The sequence below is a fragment of the Ischnura elegans genome, chromosome 10, assembly GCF_921293095.1.
Source record: "Ischnura elegans chromosome 10, ioIscEleg1.1, whole genome shotgun sequence".
NCBI lineage: Eukaryota > Metazoa > Arthropoda > Insecta > Odonata > Coenagrionidae > Ischnura > Ischnura elegans.
This window is the reverse complement of record NC_060255.1, coordinates 66201590-66223963: the sequence shown is the minus strand read 5'-3', so window position 1 is coordinate 66223963 and position 22374 is coordinate 66201590. Positions and strand designations below refer to the sequence as shown.

At 38.9% G+C, this 22374-nt stretch overlaps 1 protein-coding gene across 3 annotated transcripts in view; it reads left to right on the top strand.

Moving 5' to 3' along the window:
* Window positions 1-22374, top strand: part of LOC124166949 — a 127068-nt gene that overhangs the window by 16321 nt on the left and 88373 nt on the right. The window contains exons 1-2 of one of the 3 annotated variants that reach the window (XM_046544672.1): window positions 6436-6639; window positions 6758-6830. In XM_046544672.1, the coding sequence (XP_046400628.1) occupies window positions 6525-6639; window positions 6758-6830 (188 nt within the window). In that variant the 5' untranslated portion in view covers window positions 6436-6524. Of the gene's footprint in view, window positions 1-1892; window positions 2016-6435; window positions 6640-6751; window positions 6831-22374 lie in introns of those variants that run through there. The other 2 variants (XM_046544671.1, XM_046544670.1) reach the window with 2 other exon arrangements.

Below are 22374 nucleotides of genomic sequence, written 5' to 3'. Positions count from 1 at the left end.
TGGAAATCTAATGACATCACCAACTCATGGAAAGTTGGAGGCAAATTTCACGTTTTATTGTGAACTCATGAGAGGACTTTTGAATGATGGTTAGTTTTTTTTTCTTCCCGACTTATCTTTCCCTTCCATTTCACGTTTTTTTGTGATATTGGTATGAAAAGCTTCTCGTAGATAACCTATGATACTCATTAGTTATAAATGTAGAGTATTAATAAAATGTTAGCAGCCCAAATAACTTTGTGTGGGAAAATTTCTATAATATTCCTTAATAAGGTCATGTACAAAAACTGGCGTACTGGGCGTACTAATTTCAAACAGATGACAGTCGAAATTTGGATATTCCGACGATTCCGACTTGTACAGCTTGTAACATCTAGGAGGCTACGGCGAAAGAAAATGTTACAAAAACATGGCAGTCGTGGAACTGCCGTTGGAAGTGAAAACTTTTTATTTTAAAAATTTCGGACGTTGATTGATGTTAAAAAATGTACAACAAGCCTATGCTACTAACTGCATTAGGAATATAAACTCGGAAAAGCCAAGTTACTAGCCGAAATTCAAGAAAATATTTTCTATAACTATTGCTATGAACAAAATCGACTAACTATTGTCAACACAAAATGTAGCGATCCTTCCTGCTTCAGAATACATTTTCATACTTGAGGAATGAGCAAATTCAAAACTCTTTCTCTCTTTATTTCCCTCTCCTTCGTTAACAGCGAGGCGGTGACGATTTTGAGGTGACGGTCACGCGAGGTCTGAGTTTTTTTACCAATCTGAAAATAAGTGCTATACGCGGCATGAGAAGTTTTCACTTCAAAATTTTTTCTCCGTGTGTTTCCTTTTTTATATTTCTACAATATATAATTGTAAACACTACACTTCACACAGCACAACATTCGAATAAGCTACTCAAATTGAACGCATTAAAAGAAATTGAGTTACATTGTACTAACCTTCACTATTCTTGTATCGAGTACACACTCATGCACGAGTATGGACTGGTGACGGTGATGCGAGTCTAATGGTTTGTATCCCTCCACAAGTATTGTGTATATAGCGAGTATACTGTGTATATGCAGAATATACACAATTATACATATGTGTAGTAACGGTGATGCGAGTCCAATGGTTTGTACCCCTCCACAAGTACTGCATATATAGCGAGTATACTGTGTATGTAATAATAATAATTTATTCTCCGCAGACCATACAAATGTAGGTATCAGATTCGTCAGTATATAAAGTACAACATAATTATTTAAATACAAAGTACAAAAGCATCACAGTATGCATGGGTCATAAAGAAAATGATTCAATTTAACATTGTTTGTGATCATCACTAAAGAATTCATTTACAGTATAATAACATTTCATTATCAGATACTCTTTTAAGAGTTTTTAAAATACTTATGTCGATTTTGTACACTTCACACTGTCAGGTAGTAAGTTATAGATTTTGGTACCCATAACCATAGGATTATTTGAAGATATCTTCTTTTTTTTTTGGTGAAAAGTTTCATGAATATTGTATGCATTTCTTGTGCCGTAGGGGTGAATTTCTTCATTAGTATTAAATTTATGGATATTTTCTTTCACCAAAATTGCTACACAATATATATACATAGATGCAATAGTTAACAGTCTTAGTTCTCTCATTAGTGGTTTACACGAAGTCCTTTGTGAAACACCCATTATACATCTAATAACTTTTTTTTGAACTGTAGAACAGAATATACATAACATACAGAACTATATGAACAGAATATACATAATTATACGTATATGTAGTAGCGGTGACGGTGTCGCGAGTCCAATGTCTTTTACCCATCTACAAAAGTGCTTAATGTGCCATAATAAGTTTTCACTTCATAATTCTTATCTCTTTACAGGCAAGACGCAGCGAATCGTTGTGAGGGAGTTGATTTTTCTGGTTACGGTTCCATCAACAACCCTAACCTGGAGGACGTTGGTGAAAATGCTGCTGCGTCCGAAAATCAAGGAAATATTATTAGGTAAGGAAATATTATTAGTCAAGGAAATATTATCCTTTTTTCTGCTGGATTCCTCATTTATTTCTCCAGTGGAATTATATTTTTATTGGAATTTCTACGTGCCTCATTACTAAATGATTTGACCGGAAATATTAGTTTGGATAAGTGAGGATAGAGCTCGCGCCGAACTAAGCTAATACGTGTGACTTCCACATGTTCATCATATGGGGGCCAGTTCCTTTTCCTTGAGCCACCTCGTTTTTGGAGGATTTTGTTAAGGATGTCCGAAGGCTTCACCCGATATTTGAACCCTGTTTAAGTAAAAATGGCGATAATTAATGAAAAAATGTGCCTTAGCACGGTCGCGGAAGGCGATGCAGACGCTTTCTATTTACCAGTTTGTGTTGCGATGGACGTAAGTACCTAGCGGTTTCTGTCCTCAGAGTAGTAATAAAAGGAAAATCTGTGCCCTCCATAAACAAATAGGTTTTATGCAAGGTTTTCATGAGGAGCTACATGTAATAAAAGTTCACGAATTTTGATCGTTTCCAATGTTCATCACCACGGCGCAAAATCACATGTAGAAAATTCGACCAACCAAAGCAAAATATAATCCTTCATCAAAAACAAAGGCTGCCACGTATGCCACACGTCGTAATTCAGCGCTACAATTTGGGAAATGGCGAGACGTTGCAGCTAGTTTTTCGATCACGCGCAACCGTTTTGACTCATCCTACTCATCTTCCTTTTTCCCGCGAGTCATACTTCATTCCTTTGCCTCTCCTCCACAGTGCGCTGGCACTCCCCTTAACAGCAACAGCAGTCTCTGGCCGACCGGTCTGTAGTAGAGATGGGCAAAGTGGTTCTTTTCAAAGATTCGATCTTTATGATTCAAGTCACTTGGGTGATTCCATCAACTGATTCAATCATTTCGATCATCAATCATTTTGATTGACTTGATGGAACTGACTCAAATCCGTGATTGAATCTTGAATTCAATCAGGGATTTGCGTCAGTTCCAATCCAATGAAACCGGTTAGCCAATCAACACCGATCATTGATTGACGGTGACCTATCGATTGAAATGAATCACATAGTTTTAGCAAATTATGATTGAGATGTGACAGAAATTGATTGCAATTAACATACCACAGAGACTGTAGTCAACAGATAATTTGAAATTATTAATAACCTGTGGTTGAGTGGTGGTAGCGAATTGGTACTGCAGATACGCAGAATCTTTTTTTGAATTTATATTTTTCGGGAAGGTTTACGAATTTTGAGGCAATTAAGTTTATGAAAAAAATGTGTACATGCTTTTGTAATAGCATGTCTGAAGGAAAAGAACTGTGGTTTTGTATTTTGAACACCAAATTCAGTTCATCCTTTCTCATTAATTTTTTATTTCGCTCTTCAATTACTAATACCATAGAGTATAAGATATACATCATATAGGTGTATCACATATATCACTATACTCATTGTCATAGAAAGTTACATGCATAAACTATCTATTATATGTCCTTACATTTACATCTCATTTCAAAGGACCACGGAGAAGCGAAAGCGAAGCTTGCTGTGGACATCGTTCACTGACATGGGATCAGGAAAGACAAAATGTGGGTTGTGTAGTCAAGTAATGTCTTTTCTAGGAGGTGCTACTAGTAATTTAAGAAGGCGCCTTAAATTTAAGCATCCAGGGTCCCAATTAAGTCGCCAAGATATCCCTCCTGAGATCAACTGAGAGGAACTTGTAGATATCTCAGCCCTTCGTAATTCACAAGATTCTTCCTCCTCTGTACCTCCGTGCCCTGACGTTACACCTGACCAAGCTCCGGGTGTCATGCCAATGGTGTTGAGAGCTACTACTGATCAGCCACGAATTACCAATTATGTAGATAAACCGATTTCCCAGCAGAGACATAAACAGTTAGACCATCAACTCATAAAAATGATAGCAAAAGAATACCGTCCTCTGTCACTAGTGGAGGATAAAGAATTTAAAAATTTTGTATATCTATTGAACCCTAATTGTAAGTTGCCCAGCAGGAAAATTGTATCTTCCACCCTTGTGCCACAGCTGTATCTAAGCACTAAGGAAATGGTCCTAAATACATTACAATCAGTTCATTCAGTGTCAATTACAACTGATGCCTGGACCTCAATCAACAATGACAGCTTTCTCGCAGTGACAGTGCATTTTCAGGTCGGATGTGACCTGAAGTCCTACTTGTTAGATTGTTTTGAACTAACAGGAAAGCACACGAGTGAAAATTTGGCTACTGAAATAATAAGAATAGCCACAGAGTGGGAAGTAGTTGAAAAAATATCTGTGGTAGTGAGTGACAACGCAGCAAATATAAAGGCTGCTACTAAAAAGTGTCATTGGAGACACATACCTTGCTTTGCGCACACCATCAATTTAATTGTTAAAGCAGGTGTGCAGGAAATTTCTGCACTACAAATTAGGGTGAAGCAGATAGTTGAATTTTTTAAGCGTAGGCCAGATGCTTCTGCTAAGTTAAGAGCTCTCCAGAAGCAATCTGGGGTGAGCGACTTAAAATTAAAACAGGAGGTCCCCACAAGGTGGAACTCAACCTATGATATGTTCCAAAGAATGATTGCACTTAGGGAACCTGTGCTGTCCACAATGCCCTTGTTCACTACAGACATTGAACCAGTGACTGAGGAAGAGTGGTCTGTACTCACAAAAGCCTGTGAGCTATTAAGGCTTTTCTATGAAGTGACAGTAGAATTAAGTAGTGAAAACAAAGTGACAATATCAAAAGTTATACTAGTGAGTAAAGCTCTGCAAAAGCATGTAGAGAGAATAAATAGTGAGACAAACTTGCCTGAAGGCATAAAAAAAATGGCAACAAAAATATCTGATCAAATGAAAATAAGATCAGCAGAAATAGAGGCAAACCCTATCCTCACAGAAAGCACGCTTCTGGATCCACGATTCAAGAAACATGGATTCACAAATGAGGTTGCATTGAAAAATACAACAAGAGCAATTCAACAGAGGCTGTCCACGCTGCAAGCTTGCTCTAACGCCCCAGAAGAGCCTCGATTGAATTCCACCTCCTCTGTGGAACCATCAACTTCTTCCATATGGGAGGATTTCGACGACACAATGGAAGAATTTTTTCTTACTCGAAATAGCACTGCAGCTGGGATAATTGAATTTGAGAAACACATGGGAGAAGATATTATTAAGAGGACAGAAAATCCTCTGGCATGGTGATTGAACCGTAAAACCTTATATCCACATCTTTTAAAAATAATGTGTAGTCGGCTTGCCATACCAGCCACATCTGTACCGTGTGAAAGAATATTTTCTAAAAGCGGACAGATTCTTTCTGAAAGGCGAAACAGGTTATCCTCAAAGAGGGTTTCAGAAATTATGTTCCTCAATGGTAATTTGCAATGATTTTGTGCCTCTACCTAATATTGTAAGATTTGTTATTTAATACGCATTGCCAGTGAAGAACATAAATGTCATGTTTCAGATGTAATTACTGAAGGGATGACATGCATTTTTCCTTTTATAGCCTTATTATTTTTGCAAGATGCATTCCTTTTTTTTTATAATAAAGTGCAATTTATATTTATTAGGCACATGCAGAAAGAATAAACTAGTCATGGGCAACATTTTTGATTTTGTTATTTAATATACGATATTGCTAATTCCTTTGTGACTGTAAAGCCCTTCAGTCATACATCAGAGAGTGGGGACACTCTGTGATAATACCTTATTCTGTGAATTATTCTAATTAGAAGGCATGCGAGTAATTTGCCACCATTAAAGTCGCATAAATATTCCAAAATCAACTTTTGTGTTCTTGATTGAGATGTTCTTATAAGGCTATATCATTACCCACCCTCAATATGCAGCCAACTGTACTTTTGTACCTTCAATTTCAATTATGTAAACATAACATTCACATGTAACAATTTTTGAGATTATCGCCTTGATTAACCCTCGTAATAATGAGTTATACAAGTTGATTTTGAGGTTTAAAATACGATGCAAATGAAAAACTGAATCTTAAAATCCATGTAGTTCTAGAAAAACTTAATAGAATACCTTTATGGTATATTTGTGCACGTGCATATTTCCAAAAAATTATAATTTCTTTGAAAATTGGTTGATATTCAACAAAGTCGCTACTACCACAGCACGGATCTTACAACTATGTAGGGAATTGGGTGAAAAAAGCGACCATCTGGAATTATTCGGGATAAACACAACCAATTTTATAAAAGCACAACGGTAGACCTATACACACAAGAAATACTCAGGATCGATCACTGAATAAACAGGAAGTCTGGCTGATTGATGATCGACTTTATTTTGCGCAATGAGTCAGTTGGTGATTCAATCATTTTGAACGAATCGATCACGAACGACCCATCACTAGTCTGTACTACAAGTTCTCTTTGGTTCCCATCGTTGGATCAAGGCACGTTTGGGGTCGCGTCGTCAATAATTTTTTTTGTGGTGCGATCTTTTGGTCTAAGGGTGCGATGGATGAGTCTAGCAAGCCGTACAGGAAATGGCGCTATCGAAAGGGATACAAGCCCAAGAAAAGGAAGACGTACAATACGCATAACTTACTGCAATGGAAAAAGGCTGGAGAAGGTAAGAACGTACTTAGTTACGTATGCATAAGTACTTTTAAAAGCTTGATTGCTTCGTACGCTGGTAACCAATTAACAAAATTTACATTGAAAATAATATTAGACATTCTTAGCTACAGGTGTGTGCGAATTGGAAACTGAAGGGGTCTTTACAACCCTACACACTGAAGAGCGGATAACTGGAAAACAAAGGTACTTGTGTTACCTTGGCCCACAGTTTTATCCCAACAATCTGCAGTGATGCCAACATTTAGCTTAAAACTCAACTGACGGTATCACTGTACTATATTTACCATAACTCACAAATGCGTCCATTGACATCGCTGGTTTTTTGATATATGGCAGACAAGACATCATTACTTAGTACTATATACAGATTTTCCGCGAATCGACCCTGATTAACAAGTTACAAGACCTGCAATACGTAGTAATTTCTCGCCGCGAAGCTGACACTCGCCGGAAGGTATACCTGTTTAAAAATCATCATTACTCTGTTATGCGTCCATTCATCTCGCTGCTTTTTTGATATATGGCGGAAAAGACATCAATACTTAGCACTACTAACAGATATTCCGCGAATCGTCCCTGATTTACAAGTTACAGGACCTACAACACTTAATATTTTCTCGCCGCGACGCTTTGACTTGACCGATGGTATGAGTTTATAATATTCATCATTACTCTGTTATGCGTCCATTCATCTCGCTGGTTTTTTGATATGTGGCAAACAAGACATCAATACGTAGTACTCTATACAGATATACTGCGAATCGTCCCTGATTAACAAGTTACAAGACCTGCAATACGTAGTATTTTCTCGCCGCGACGCTTTGACTTGACCGATGGTATGAGTTTATAATATTCATCATTACTCTGTTATGCGTCCATTCATCTCGCTGGTTTTTTTATATGTGGCAGACAAGACATCAATACGTAGTACTCTATACAGATATACTGCGAATCGTCCCTGATTAACAAGTTACAAGACCTGCAATACGTAGTATTTTCTCGCCGCGAAGCTCAGACTCGCGGGAAGGTATACCTGTTTAAAAATCATCATTACTCAGTTATGCGTCCATTCATCTCAATGCATTTTTGATATATGGCAGACAAGACATCAATACTTAGTACTCTATACAGATATACTGCGAATCGTCCCTGATTAATAAGTTACAAGACCTGCAATACGTAGTATTTTCTCGCCGCGAAGCTCAGACTCGCCGGAAGGTATACCTGTTTAAAAATAATCATTACTCTGTTATGCGTCCATTCATCTCGCTGCTTTTTTGATATATGGTAGACAAGACATCAATACTTAGTACTTTACTCTGATATTCCGCGAATCGTCCCTGATTTATAAGTTACAAGACCTGCAATACCTAGTATTTTTTCGCCGCGAAGTTGAGACTCGCCGGAAGGTATACGAGTTTAAAAATCATCATTACTCTGTTATGCGTCCATTTATCTCGCTGCTTTTTTGATATATGGTAGACAAGACATCAATACTTAGTACTTTACTCTGATATTCCGCGAATCGTCCCTGATTTACATGTTACAAGACCTGCAATACGTAGTATTTTCTCGCCGCGAAGCTGAGACTCGCCGGAAGGTATACCTGTTTAAAAATCATCATTTCTCTGTTATGCGTCCATTCATCTCGCTGTTTTTTTCATATATGGCAGACAAGACATCGGTACTTAGTACTATAATCTGATATTCCGCGAATCGTCCCTGATTTACAAGTTACCAGACCTACAATACTTAATATTTTCTCGCCGCGACGCTTTGACTCGCCGGAAGGTATACCAGTTTTCAAATCATCATTACTCTGTTATGCGTCCATTTATCTCGCTCCTTTTTTGATATGTGGCAGACAAGACATCAATACTTAGTACTATACACAGATAGTCCGCGAATCTTCCATGATTTATAAGTTACATGACCTGCAATACATAGTAATTTCTAGCCGCGAAGTTGAGACTCGCCGGAAGGTATACCAGTTTAAAAATCATCATTACTCTGTTATGCGTCCATTCATCTCGCTGTTTTATTGATATGTGGCAGACAAGACATTCATACGTAGTACTCTATACAGATATACTGCGAGTCGTCCCTGATTAACAAGTTACAAGACCTGCAATACGTAGTATTTTCTCGCCGCGACGCTTTGACTTGACCGACGGTATGAGTTTATGATATTCATCATTTCTCTGTTATGCGTCCATTCATCTCGCTGCTTTTTTGATATGTGGCAGACAAGACATCAATACGTAGTACCATACTAAGATAGTCCGCGAATCGTCCCTAATTTATATTTTACAAGACCTGCAATACGTAGTATTTTCTCGTCGCGAAGCTGAGACTCGCCGGAAGGTATACCAGTTTAAAAATCATCATTACCCTGTTATGCGTCCATTCATCTCGCTGGTTTTTTGATATATGGTAAACAAGACATCAATACTTAGTACTATACTCTGATATTCCGCGAATCGTCCCTGATTTATAAGTTACAAGACCTTCAATACATAGTAATTTCTCGCCGCGAAGCTGAGACTCGCCGGAAGGTATACCAGTTTCAAAATCATCATTACTCTGTTATGCGTCCATTCATCTCGCTGTTTTTTTCATATATGGCAGACAAGACATCAATACTTAGGACTATAGACAGATTTCTGCGAATCGTCTCTGATTTACAAGTTAAAGGACCTACAATACTTAAAATTTTCTCGCCGCGACGCATTGACTTGACCGACGGTATGACTTCATAATATTCATCATTACTCTGTTATGCGTCCATTCATCTCGCTCCTTTTGTGATATGTGGCAGACAAGACATCAATACGTAGTACCAAAGAAAGATAGTCCGCGAATCGTCCCTGATTTATAAGTTACAAGACCTGCAATACGTAGTATTTTTTTGCCGCGAAGCTGAGACTCGCCGGAAGGTATACCTGTTTAAAAATCATCATTACTCTGTTATGCGTCCATTCATCTCGCTGTTTTTTTCATATATGGTAGACAAGACATCAATACTTAGTACTATACTCTGATATTCCGCGAATCGTCCCAGATTTATAAGTTACAAGACCTGCAATACATAGTAATTTCTCGCCGCGAAGCTGAGACTCGCCGGAAGGTATACCAGTTTCAAAATCATCATTACTCTGTTATGCGTCCATTCATCTCGCTGCTTTTTTCATATATGGCAGACAAGACATCAATACTTAGTACTATACTCTGATATTCCGCGAATCGTCCCTGATTTATAAGTTACATGACCTGCAATACATAGTAATTTCTCGCCGCGAAGTTGAGACTCGCCGGAAGGTGTACCTGTTTAAAAATCATCATTACTCTGATATGCTTCCATTCATGTCGCTGCTTTTTTCATATATGGTAGACAAGACATTAATACTTAGTACTATACTCTGATATTCCGCGAATCGTCCCTGATTTACAAGTTACAAGACCTGCAATACGTAGTATTTTCTCGCCGCGAAGCTGAGACTCGCCGGAAGGTATACCTGTTTAAAAATCATCATTACTCTGTTATGCGTCCATTCATCTCGCTGCTTTTTTCATATAAGTTAGAAAAGACATCAATACTTAGTACTATACTCTGGTATTCCGCGAATCGTCCCTGATTTATAAGTTACATGACCTGCAATACATAGTAATTTCTCGCCGCGAAGCTGAGACTCGCCGGAAGGTATACCTGTTTAAAAATCATCATTACTCTGTTATGCGTCCATTCATCTCGCTGTTTATTTCATATATGGTAGACAAGACATTAATACTTAGTACTATACTCTGATATTCCGCGAATCGTCCCTGATTTACAAGTTACAAGACCTGCAATACGTAGTATTTTCTCGCCGCGAAGCTGAGACTCGCCGGAAGGTATACCTGTTTAAAAATCATCATTACTCTGTTATGCGTCCATTCATCTCGCTGCTTTTTTCATATATGGTAGAAAAGACATCAATACTTAGTACTATACTCTGATAATCCGCGAATCGTCCCTGATTTACATGTTACAAGACCTGCAATACGTAGTATTTTCTCGCCGCGAAGCTGAGACTCGCCGGAAGGTATACCTGTTTAAAAATCATCATTACTCTGTTATGCGTCCATTCATCTCGCTGTTTTTTTCATATATGGCAGACAAGACATCAATACTTAGTACTATACTCTGATATTCCGCGAATCGTCCCTGATTTATAAGTTACATGACCTGCAATACATAGTAATTTCTCGCCGCGAAGCTGAGACTCGCCGGAAGGTATACCTGTTTAAAAATCATCATTACTTTGTTATGCGTCCATTCATCTCGCTGTTTTTTTCATATATGGCAGACAAGACATCAATACTTAGTACTATACTCTGATATTCCGCGAATCGTCCCTGATTTATAAGTTACAAGACCTGCAATACGTAGTATTTTTTCGCCGCGAAGCTGAGACTCGCCGGAAGGTATACCTGTTTAAAAATCATCATTACTCTGATATGCGTCCATTCATGTCGCTGCTTTTTTTATATATGGCAGACAAGACATCAATACTTAGTACTGTACTCTGATATTCCGCGAATCGTCCCTGATTTATAAGTTACATGACCTGCAATACATAGTAATTTCTCGCCGCGAAGCTGAGACTCGCCGGATGGTATACCTGTTTAAAAATCATCATTACTCTGTTATGCGTCCATTCATCTCGCTGCTTTTTTCATATATGGTAGACAAGACATCAATACTTAGTACTATACTCTGGTATTCCGCGAATCGTCCCTGATTTACAAGTTAAAGGACCTCCGATACTTAAAATTTTCTCGCCGCGACGCTTTGACTTGACCGACGGTATGACTTTATAATATTCATCATTACTCTGCTATGCGTCCATTCATCTCGCTCCTTTTGTGATATGTGGCAGACAAGACATCAATACGTAGTACCATAGAAAGATAGTCCGCGAATCGTCCCTGTTTTTTACGTTACAAGACCTGCAATACGTAGTATTTTCTCGCCGCGAAGCTGAGACTCGCCGGAAGGTATACCTGTTTAAAAATCATCATTTCTCTTATGCGTCCATTCATCTCGCTGCTTTTTTCATATATGGTAGACAAGACATCAGTACTTAGTACTATACTCTGATATTCCGCGAATCGTCCCTGATTTACATGTTACAAGACCTGCAATACGTAGTATTTTTTCGCCGCGAAGCTGAGACTCGCCGGAAGGTATACCTTTTTAAAAATCATCATTACTCTGATATGCGTCCAATCATGTCGCTGCTTTTTTCATATATGGCAGAAAAGACATCAATACTTAGTACTATACTCTGATATTCCGCGAATCGTCCCTAAATTATAAGTTACATGACCTGCAATACATAGTAATTTCTCGCCGCGAAGCTGAGACTCGCCGGAAGGTATACCTGTTTAAAAATCATCATTACTCTTTTATGCGTCCATTCATCTCGCTGCTTTTCTCGCGGCTTTATATAAACGACATTGGCGAAGTAGTGCAGAGTAAGTTACGATTATTTGCAGACGACGCTGTAGTTTACAGAGAAATCCGTTCCAGCAAAGATATAGATGAACTAACGAATGACCTTGCTGCTATCCAAGCTTGGTGCGATGCTTGGCAGTTAGAATTAAATTTGGGAAAATGCGTCGTAATGAATTTCTGGAAGAAGAATAACTCCCTACAGCGTAACTATGTCATTCGGGGCACGCAGTTAAAGGCAGTTGAATCTGTGAAATATCTAGGGGTTAGACTCAATAATGATCTATCGTGGAATAAACATATTCGAGAAATAACCGGTCAAGCTAATCGTAAAATGGGTTTTGTTAAAAGAATATTAGGAAAGTGCGACGACAAAGTGAGAGAAATTAGCTACTTTTCCCTCGTTAGACCACATTTGGAATACGCTGCCAGTGTTTGGGACCCTCATGAAAAAGGCTTAATAACAGAGTTAGAACGCGTGCAAAGAAGAGCTGCCAGGTATGTGAAAGGTCGTTACGATAGTCTTGTTAGTGTAACTGACCTCTTACATAAACTCGGATGGGAATCTCTGTCGGACCGTAGATTGAAAAATAGACTAAACCTTTTAGATAAATTCAAGAGCAGTGTCTTTTCTGACGAAGTTAACCATATCTTGCGGACGCCAACGTACTACGGAAGATCAGATCATATAAATAAAATAAGAGAGATAGATTGCAGAACAGACAGATTCCGAATGTCATTTTTTCCACGATCAATAAGAGATTATAACGGCAGCAATAGAACGCGTAAATAGATTGCATGACTTGTAGTGTGGCCTACTAACCTATGTAAAACCTACTGCATGTTTCTGAATTTCTATTCTATATTCTATTTCTAACAGCATATAGTAGTATAGTTTGTTATTATACGGGACGTTTCTTGGACGGTGTGGTGTGCATGTGGGAGTCCAAATGCATGCTGCATGCTGGTGATTGATCACCCCCTGCCAAACACCCTAGAGGTGGCTCGCAGGGTAATTTGTAGATGTAGATGTAGATATATGGTAGACAAGACATCAATAATTAGTACTATACTCTCATATTCCGCGAATCGTCCCTGATTTATAAGTTACAAGACCTGCAATACGTAGTATTTTCTCGCCGCGAAGCTGAGACTCGCCGGAAGGTATACCTGTTTAAAAATCATCATTACTCTGTTATGCGTCCATTTATCTCGCTGCTTTTTTCATATATGGTAGACAAGACATCAATACTTAGTACTATACTCTGATATTCCGCGAATCGTCCCTGATTTATTAGTTACAAGACCTGCAATACGTAGTAATTTCTCGCCGCGAAGCTGAGACTCGCCGGAAGGTATACCTGTTTAAAAATCATCATTACTCTGTTATGCGTCCATTCATCTCGCTGCTTTTTTCATATATGGTAAACTCACCCGAGACCGATGACAATCACTGTATACATAAGATGCCAGCTATTGACATTAGTACGCTCGGAATAGAAACTATATTGAAATCGCTTAGTCCAAATAAATCGCCCGGTCCAGACGAAATCCCTTCTCGCGTAATTAAAGAACTAGCCTCAGAAATTGTCCATTACTTGCAGTTAATATTCAGTAAATCCATCAAGCAACACGAAGTACCTAATGACTGGGAAATCGCTAATGTAACGCCAATATTTAAAAGTGGAGACAAGGAACAGCCATCTAATTACAGGCCGATATCTTTAACGTCCATCTCTTGCAAAGTCCTTGAACACATCGTAGTCAGCTCGGTAATGAAACACCTAGAGGCGCAAAACTTATTAATGGGGACTCAACATGGATTCAGGAAAAGCAGATCGTGCGAAACTCAGTTAGCGCTTTTCGCCCACGATATTTAAGTCTCCGGGGAAGACAACATTCCAGTAGACGCGATTTTTCTTGATTTCAAAAAGGCATTTGATAAAGTACCCCACGGAAAGTTAATAACAAAACTGAAATTTTATGGTCTAGACGAAGATTCATTTCCTGGATTAGAGCATTTTTGAGCGACCGCGTCCACGCGTCCAAAGAGTAGTATTAGACGGTGCAGTCTCCAATGACGTTAGAGTCACTTCTGGCGCTCCTCAGGATAGTGTCATTGGCCCACTCCTATTCCTTCTTTATATAAACGACATTGGCGAAGTAGTGCAGAGTAAGTTACGATTATTTGCAGACGACGCTTTAGTTTACAGAGAAATCAGTTCCAGCAAAGATATAAGGGAAGTCCGGTAGGGATGCCCCACCTAAGGAAATGTCTTCATATCTATGACTGAGGTAGTAGTAAGAATGTAGGACTTCACGATATAATACAACATTTATTGATTATTAACAATATACCAGCAAATTTTGATTAAAAAATATTGACCCCAAAATATTTTAGCTTTTCCATAGATATGCATTTTGCCATCTCTCAAAACTGTCCGGGTGAGACGCCCCACCTCCTCGGGAGAGATGCCCCATGCAGCTCTAGCTGAATGCAATCAGAATTAAACCTGTTTTATAATAACACATTCAAATTAACGTAAACTTATGGTAGTAATATAACATTTAAACAGATTTTGAATCAACATTTGTAAAAGTATTGTTCAAAATTGCATGATTCCAGTGAAAATATTCTTTAAATATTGCACTGAAACTCGTATGAACTAATGAACGACTACAAAAGAAATAATATTTTACAGGAGCTTTTTACCTAATTTACAATTGTTTAAACATTGCTCGTCTTTTTTTCCTCGATCAGTTTGGTTCCACGCTTGTTTGCAGAGATTTCCGTAAATTGTGCATGATTCGTGCAGCCAATAATCGCAATCGAACATTTGATCAAGTTTACTGTTAATTTTGTGGTAAAATAGTTATCCTCACATTCCAAAAATCTGTCCTGGTCATCGTCAATGATCAGTTTTTCCTTATTCTTTTCCGAATTTGCTATTTTGGAAACGTTTCATTTTTTTCTCCTCGTACTTATCTTTCCTCATTTTACATATTCGCCGAACGTCAGTACTTTCGCTGTATGTTTCAATTTTCTCGAATTTATTTCGAAGGTGGGAATGGTGATATTTGATTCAACGATTTTTTAGGTGCCATTTTTGAATTCTGGTGATCTTTTGACGACTTAAAAGTTGCTTAAAGGCCTCTCTGGATTTTTTTCTCTGGAGCCTAGTTCAATGCCTGGTGTTCCAGGCATTGAACTAGGGTCATGTACTCCGGACAGTCGCTAAGAGCTTTGGGTTTCTATCGCTATTATTCCATAACTTATGTTGAATAATGTTAAGGTATTGTTGATGGGTCCATAGGAAATATGTCAATCTCCCTGAAACCAGAACTTGGTGGGAGTCCATGCAGACTCTGTAAATTCCTTTTCCGGCCTTTGAAAATTAATGCCGGAGGAAGAACTTGGTCTTCAGCGTTGCAGCACGAAATCACAGTGCTGTTTTTTCCTCTCTCCGTAGATGTCAGAATCTGAACATCTTTAGCACCTTTTGTGGATAAAATCTTCCCTAGGACGTTATTTAGCCGACAACCACACTCGTTCATTTTGTAGACTTCGGCCGGCCTGGTAACGAAATCATTCTCCTGAAATAATTCTGAGAGTATTTTAGAAAAGTAAGTAGCGCTTTCTCTATTTATTCCTTCACCTCTACCAGCTGACAACCCTTAAGACTGCCTAGCACTAATTTTTCTTAAAAATGAATTAAGCCAGTCATAACCCTACACCTTCAGTTCTGCATTGAAGGACTCGTTTTTCAGCAAACTGATAGGCTATTGATATCCTAGTGTCTCAATCAGGAGCAAACCCAGATTTTTCCAGGCGTTGATTATGACTGACAAGTCGCTTTTCCTGCTGCATGCCAAATGGACCCAAAGAAATTTTTGCTTGCATTACCCTCTTCCTGCATCGGTGAAGAGTCCAAGAGGGGACTAGAAGTACCTCGCAGCCTCACTTATTCCGCTATTACCTGCTCTCAGTCTCATGAAAGGTTGTTTAAATTGCTCTTCGGCATGATCTAAAGTGAAATTTTTTTTAAACAATCGATTGAATCACTCAAGTGAATAGTGAGCGATGATTGACATCACCTAAACGAACGACTTAGTCAGTCACTAATGGAGATGGGATTTATATAATACGCTGGTCAGGAGGAGGCAGTGCTGAGAAGAGAGATGTGCCTGCTGCAATAAGTGATTTCCTTTAGAAGATGATGATGAATCTGTTGCGAATGGTTCTATCATTATTTATTTTGTAGCCTAGGTGGCCTTTCTGATTTTTTTATGCTTTAAGCAATAAGTCATGGGCTAAGATTGTAAGGGGTATAGCATAAAAAGCTCTAATAAACTGATTCAATAATATTGGAGATAGTCTCCATACCCATCTCCACAAATTAGACTGTATCAAAGCAATTAAAAAATTAGGAGGCACTTTTCATTTTAGCACTCTTCCATTGACGTACTTACTAATTACTTCTAACCAGTGGCGGATCCAGGATAAGGACAAGGGGAGCTAAGTGTAGTTGAAAATTCTAGCAGTAGTGGGGGTCGGAAAATTACCATTCTATCTAGTGTAAATTGGATACCCAAGGGGGGGGGGCATGCCCCCCCCACATATTTATTAAAGTCATCCCCCACGCAGATTCCCCCGATACATCAGCCACTGCTTCTATCGTATTGGTTATAATTGCTTGAAAACAATACAGGTAGGGCATCTATACCTTGAGGTAGCACTGGGGCATCTCTCCCGAGGAGAGGTGGGGCGTCTCTCCTTTCAGTACGGGAGAGTTGCCCTTACAGCCAGCGGGCCAACACATGGTCTAAGATGACTTTTCACTGCTTTTGGACATTTGATAAACATGCTGCTACAAGTTTTCACCCCTTAATTCAAAGTATTCAAACATTTTAACTGATGCCGACCATAACCATTATGCTCTACCTTATAAGAGAGCGGAAAATTCGGAGTCTCACTTGAAATGATGTTTTAAAGTAGCATAAAAAATAACGAATCACCGCGATACTTTTGAGGCTTGATATTAGCTGTCAAACTAATTAAAGGACACCACCAGCAGAGCAATCTGATGATTATTTTTAAAACTACCACAATCGGGGCATCTCTCCCGGTGGGGTATCTCACCCGGACTTACCTTAGATGAACTAACGAATGACCTTGCTGCTATCCAAGCTTGGTGCGGTGCTTGGCAGTTACAATTAAATTTGGAAAAATGCGTCGTAATGAATTTCTGGAGAAAGAATAACTCCCTACAGCGTAACTATATCATTTGGGGTACCCAGTTAAAGACAGTTGAATCCGTGAAATATCTAGGGGTTAGACTCAATAATGATCTATCGTGGAATAAACATATTCGGGAAATAACCGGTCAAGCTAATCGTAAAATGGGTTTTGTTAAAAGAATATTACGAAAGTGCGACGACAAAGTGAGAGAAATTAGCTACTTTTCCCTCGTTAGACCACATTTGGAATACGCTGCAAGTGTTTGGGACCCTCATGAAAAAGGCTTAATAACAGAGTTAGAACGCGTGCAAAGAAGAGCTGCCAGGTATGTGAAAGGTCGTTACGATAGTCTTGTTAGTGTTACTGACCTCTTAAATAAACTCGGATGGGAATCTCTGTCGGACCGTAGATTGAAAAATAGACTAAACCTTTTAGATAAATTCAAGAGCAGTGTCTTTTCTGACGAAGTTAACCATATCTTGCGGACGCCAACGTACTACGGAAGATCAGATCATATAAATAAAATAAGAGAGATAGATTGCAGAACAGACAGATTCCGAATGTCATTTCTTCCACGATCAATAAGAGATTTTATTGGCAGCAATAGAACTCGTCATAATAATCATTTAAAATAAACCTAAAATTTTCCACTCCGTTTTCAGTAACATGGATTTGTATTTTAAATTATGAATAAATTTTTCGAGCATTCCTCTAAAATTTGCGACACAGCATTTTTATAAACTTTCCCCAGGAAATGCGATTATATGCAGAGCATTCAACCTGAGAGGAAGTAAAGAAAACCTTTGTAAGAAACAGTTACAAAAAAAATATTACTGCCATGGATCGCGATTTTTCGTATCTGCGGAAATGCGACCATTGCAAACACTCTATTCCAGGAAGATATTAATGCACACACTGGTTAATGGTCACTGAGACACATCACCGTAAATCCTCCCTTATGGGGTTGAAAAAGAGTGGGATTCATTTCCAGGAATCCATTACCTAATGCCCGAATCGTCCACGCCAGGACGAAAGAAGATCCATTAACTGTTGTTCCTATGCACTAGCAAATACTCCCTTTCACCTCATGCAACCCCACCCTCGTTATCCCGTCCGGTCCTCACGTATTTCTTCCTATGCTGGTCAAGGACACTTCGAGAATGGGATAGGTGGGGGAGGATCGGCCTAACGATGAGGGGATTCCTCAGGAGTTCTCTCTCATTGTCAATTTTCAAGCCTTATCTCTGAGCTTTTTGTGCGTCATTCGCCGCCGACATCTTTACCAAGAGGAGCTCAAGGAACATATTCCCATCGTACACGCCCCATCACGGAAGCACGGAAGGGTCACCACGGGGCGTTTCGCTTACTGCCCCCATGGAGCGATGGAAGGCTAGGGAGAGGCTATTGTTAAAGACGAAGTATGCCTGAAAGAACATACCATTTTCAGGAAAAAGACCCATGGCTTAGACAGCATAACGATCACGGAAATACCCAAAGAAAGTAGAAGTTATCGTATAATGGACCTAAAACAAGAAAATAAGGGACAATTCGCGGAATGTCTGTGTATGGTACCAAGTACTTCTGTCTTCATTTATGTCGAGAAATTACAAGGCATTGTAGGTCCTACATCTAGAATATATGGGACAATTCGCATAATATACCTATGCAGTAACGGAGTAATGATAAATATTATAAACTAATACCGTCGGTCAAGTTACAGCGTCGCGGCGAGAAATTACTACGTATTGCAGGTCTTGTAACATGTAAATCAGGAACGATTACTACGTATTGCAGGCCTTGTAACTTGTAAATCAGGGACGATTCGCGGAATATCTGTATATAGTACTAAGTATTAATGTCTTGTCTGACATATTTGAAAAAAAACGAGATGAATGGACGCATAACAGAGTAATGTAGGTTTTTATGCAAATACACCTTCCGGCGAGTCTCAGCTTCACGGCGAGAGATTACTACGTATTGCAGGCCTTGTAACTTGTAAATCAGGGACGATTCGCGGAATATCTGTATATAGTACTAAGTATTAATGTCTTGTCTGACATATTTGAAAAAAAACGAGATGAATGGACGCATAACAGAGTAATGTAGGTTTTTATGCAAATACACCTTCCGGCGAGTCTCAGCTTCACGGCGAGAGATTACTACGTATTGCAGGCCTTGTAACTTGTAAATCAGGGACGATTCGCGGAATATCTGTATATAGTACTAAGTATTGATGTCTTGTCTGCCATATATGAAAAAAGCAGCGAGATGAATGGACGCATAAAAGAGTAATGATGATTTTTAAACTGGTATACCTTCCGGCGAGTCTCAGCTTCGCGGCGAGAAATTACTATGTATTGCAGGTCTTGTAACTTATAAATCAGGGACGATTCGCGGAATATCAGAGTATAGTACTAAGTATTGATGTCATGTCTACCATATATCAAAAAAGGAGCGAGATGAATGGACGCATAACAGAGTAATGATGAATATTATAAAGTCATACCGTCGGTCAAGTCAAAGCGTCGCGGCCAGAAAATATTAAGTATTGTAGGTCCTTCAACTTGTAAATCAGGGACGATTCGCAGAATATCTGTATATAGTACTAAGTATTAATGTCTTGTCTGCCATATATGAAAAAAGCAGCGAGATGAATGGACGCATAACAGAGTAATGATGATTTTTAAACTGGTATACCTTCCGGCGAGTCTCAACTTCGCGGCGAGAAATTACTATGTATTGCAGGTCATGTAACTTATAAATCAGGGACGATTCGCGGAATATCAGAGTATAGTACTAAGTATTGATGTCTTGTCTGCCATATATGAAAAAAAACAGCGAGATGAATGGACGCATAACAGAGTAATGATGATTTTTAAACAGGTATACCTTCCGGCGAGTCTCAGCTTCGCGGCGAGAAATTACTATGTATTGCAGGTCATGTAACTTATAAATCAGGGACGATTCGCGGAATATCAGAGTATAGTACTAAGTATTGATGTCTTGTCTGCCATATATGAAAAAAGCAGCGAGATGAATGGACGCATAACAGAGTAATGATGATTTTTAAACAGGTATACCTTCCGGCGAGTCTCAGCTTCACGGCGAAAAAATACTACGTATTGCAGGTCTTGTAACTTATAGATCAGGGACGATTCGCGGAATATCAGAGTATAGTACTAAGTATTGAAATCTTGTCTGCCATATATCAAAAAAGCAGCGAGATGAATGGATGCATAACAGAGTAATGATGATTTTTAAACAGGTATACCTTCCGGCGAGTCTCAGCTTCGCGGCGAGAAATTACTATGTATTGCAGGTCATGTAACTTATAAATCAGGGACGATTCGCGGAATATCAGAGTATAGTACTAAGTATTGATGTCTTGTCTGCCATATATGAAAAAAGCAGCGAGATGAATGGACGCATAACAGAGTAATGATGATTTTTAAACAGGTATACCTTCCGGCGAGTCTCAGCTTCGCGGCGAGAAATTACTATGTATTGCAGGTCATGTAACTTATAAATCAGGGACGATTCGCGGAATATCAGAGTATAGTACTAAGTATTGATGTCTTGTCTGCCATATATGAAAAAAGCAGCGAGATGAATGGACGCATAACAGAGTAATGATGATTTTTAAACAGGTATACCTTCCGGCGAGTCTCAGCTTCACGGCGAAAAAATACTACGTATTGCAGGTCTTGTAACTTATAGATCAGGGACGATTCGCGGAATATCAGAGTATAGTACTAAGTATTGAAATGTTGTCTGCCATATATCAAAAAAGCAGCGAGATGAATGGACGCATAACAGAGTAATGATGATTTTTAAACAGGTATACCTTCCGGCGAGTCTCAGCTTCGCGGCGAGAAAATACTACGTATTGCAGGTCTTGTAACTTATAAATCAGGGACGATTCGCGGACTATCTTTCTATGGTACTACGTATTGTTGTCTTGTCATCCACATATCACAAAAGGAGCGAGATGAATGGACGCATAACAGAGTAATGATGAATATTATAAAGTCATACCGTCGGTCAAGTCAAAGCGTCGCGGCGAGAAAATTTTAAGTATTGTAGGTCCTTTAACTTGTAAATCAGGGACGATTCGCAGAATATCTTTATATAGTACTAAGTATTGATGTCTTGTCTGCCATATATGAAAAAAGGAGCGAGATGAATGGACGCATAACAGAGTAATGATGATTTTTAAACTGGTATACCTTCCGGCGAGTCTCAACTTCGCGGCGAGAAATTACTATGTATTGCAGGTCATGTAACTTATAAATCAGGGACGATTCGCGGAATATCAGAGTATAGTACTAAGTATTGATGTCTTGTCTGCCATATATGAAAAAAGCAGCGAGATGAATGGACGCATAACAGAGTAATGATGATTTTTAAACAGGTATACCTTCCGGCGAGTCTCAGCTTCACGGCGAAAAAATACTACGTATTGCAGGTCTTGTAACTTATAGATCAGGGACGATTCGCGGAATATCAGAGTATAGTACTAAGTATTGAAATGTTGTCTGCCATATATCAAAAAAGCAGCGAGATGAATGGACGCATAACAGAGTAATGATGATTTTTAAACAGGTATACCTTCCGGCGAGTCTCAGCTTCGCGGCGAGAAAATACTACGTATTGCAGGTCTTGTAACTTATAAATCAGGGACGATTCGCGGACTATCTTTCTATGGTACTACGTATTGTTGTCTTGTCATCCATATATCACAAAAGGAGCGAGATGAATGGACGCATAACAGAGTAATGATGAATATTATAAAGTCATACCGTCGGTCAAGTCAAAGCGTCGCGGCGAGAAAATTTTAAGTATTGTAGGTCCTTTAACTTGTAAATCAGGGACGATTCGCAGAATATCTTTATATAGTACTAAGTATTGATGTCTTGTCTGCCATATATGAAAAAAGGAGCGAGATGAATGGACGCATAACAGAGTAATGATGATTTTTAAACTGGTATACTTTC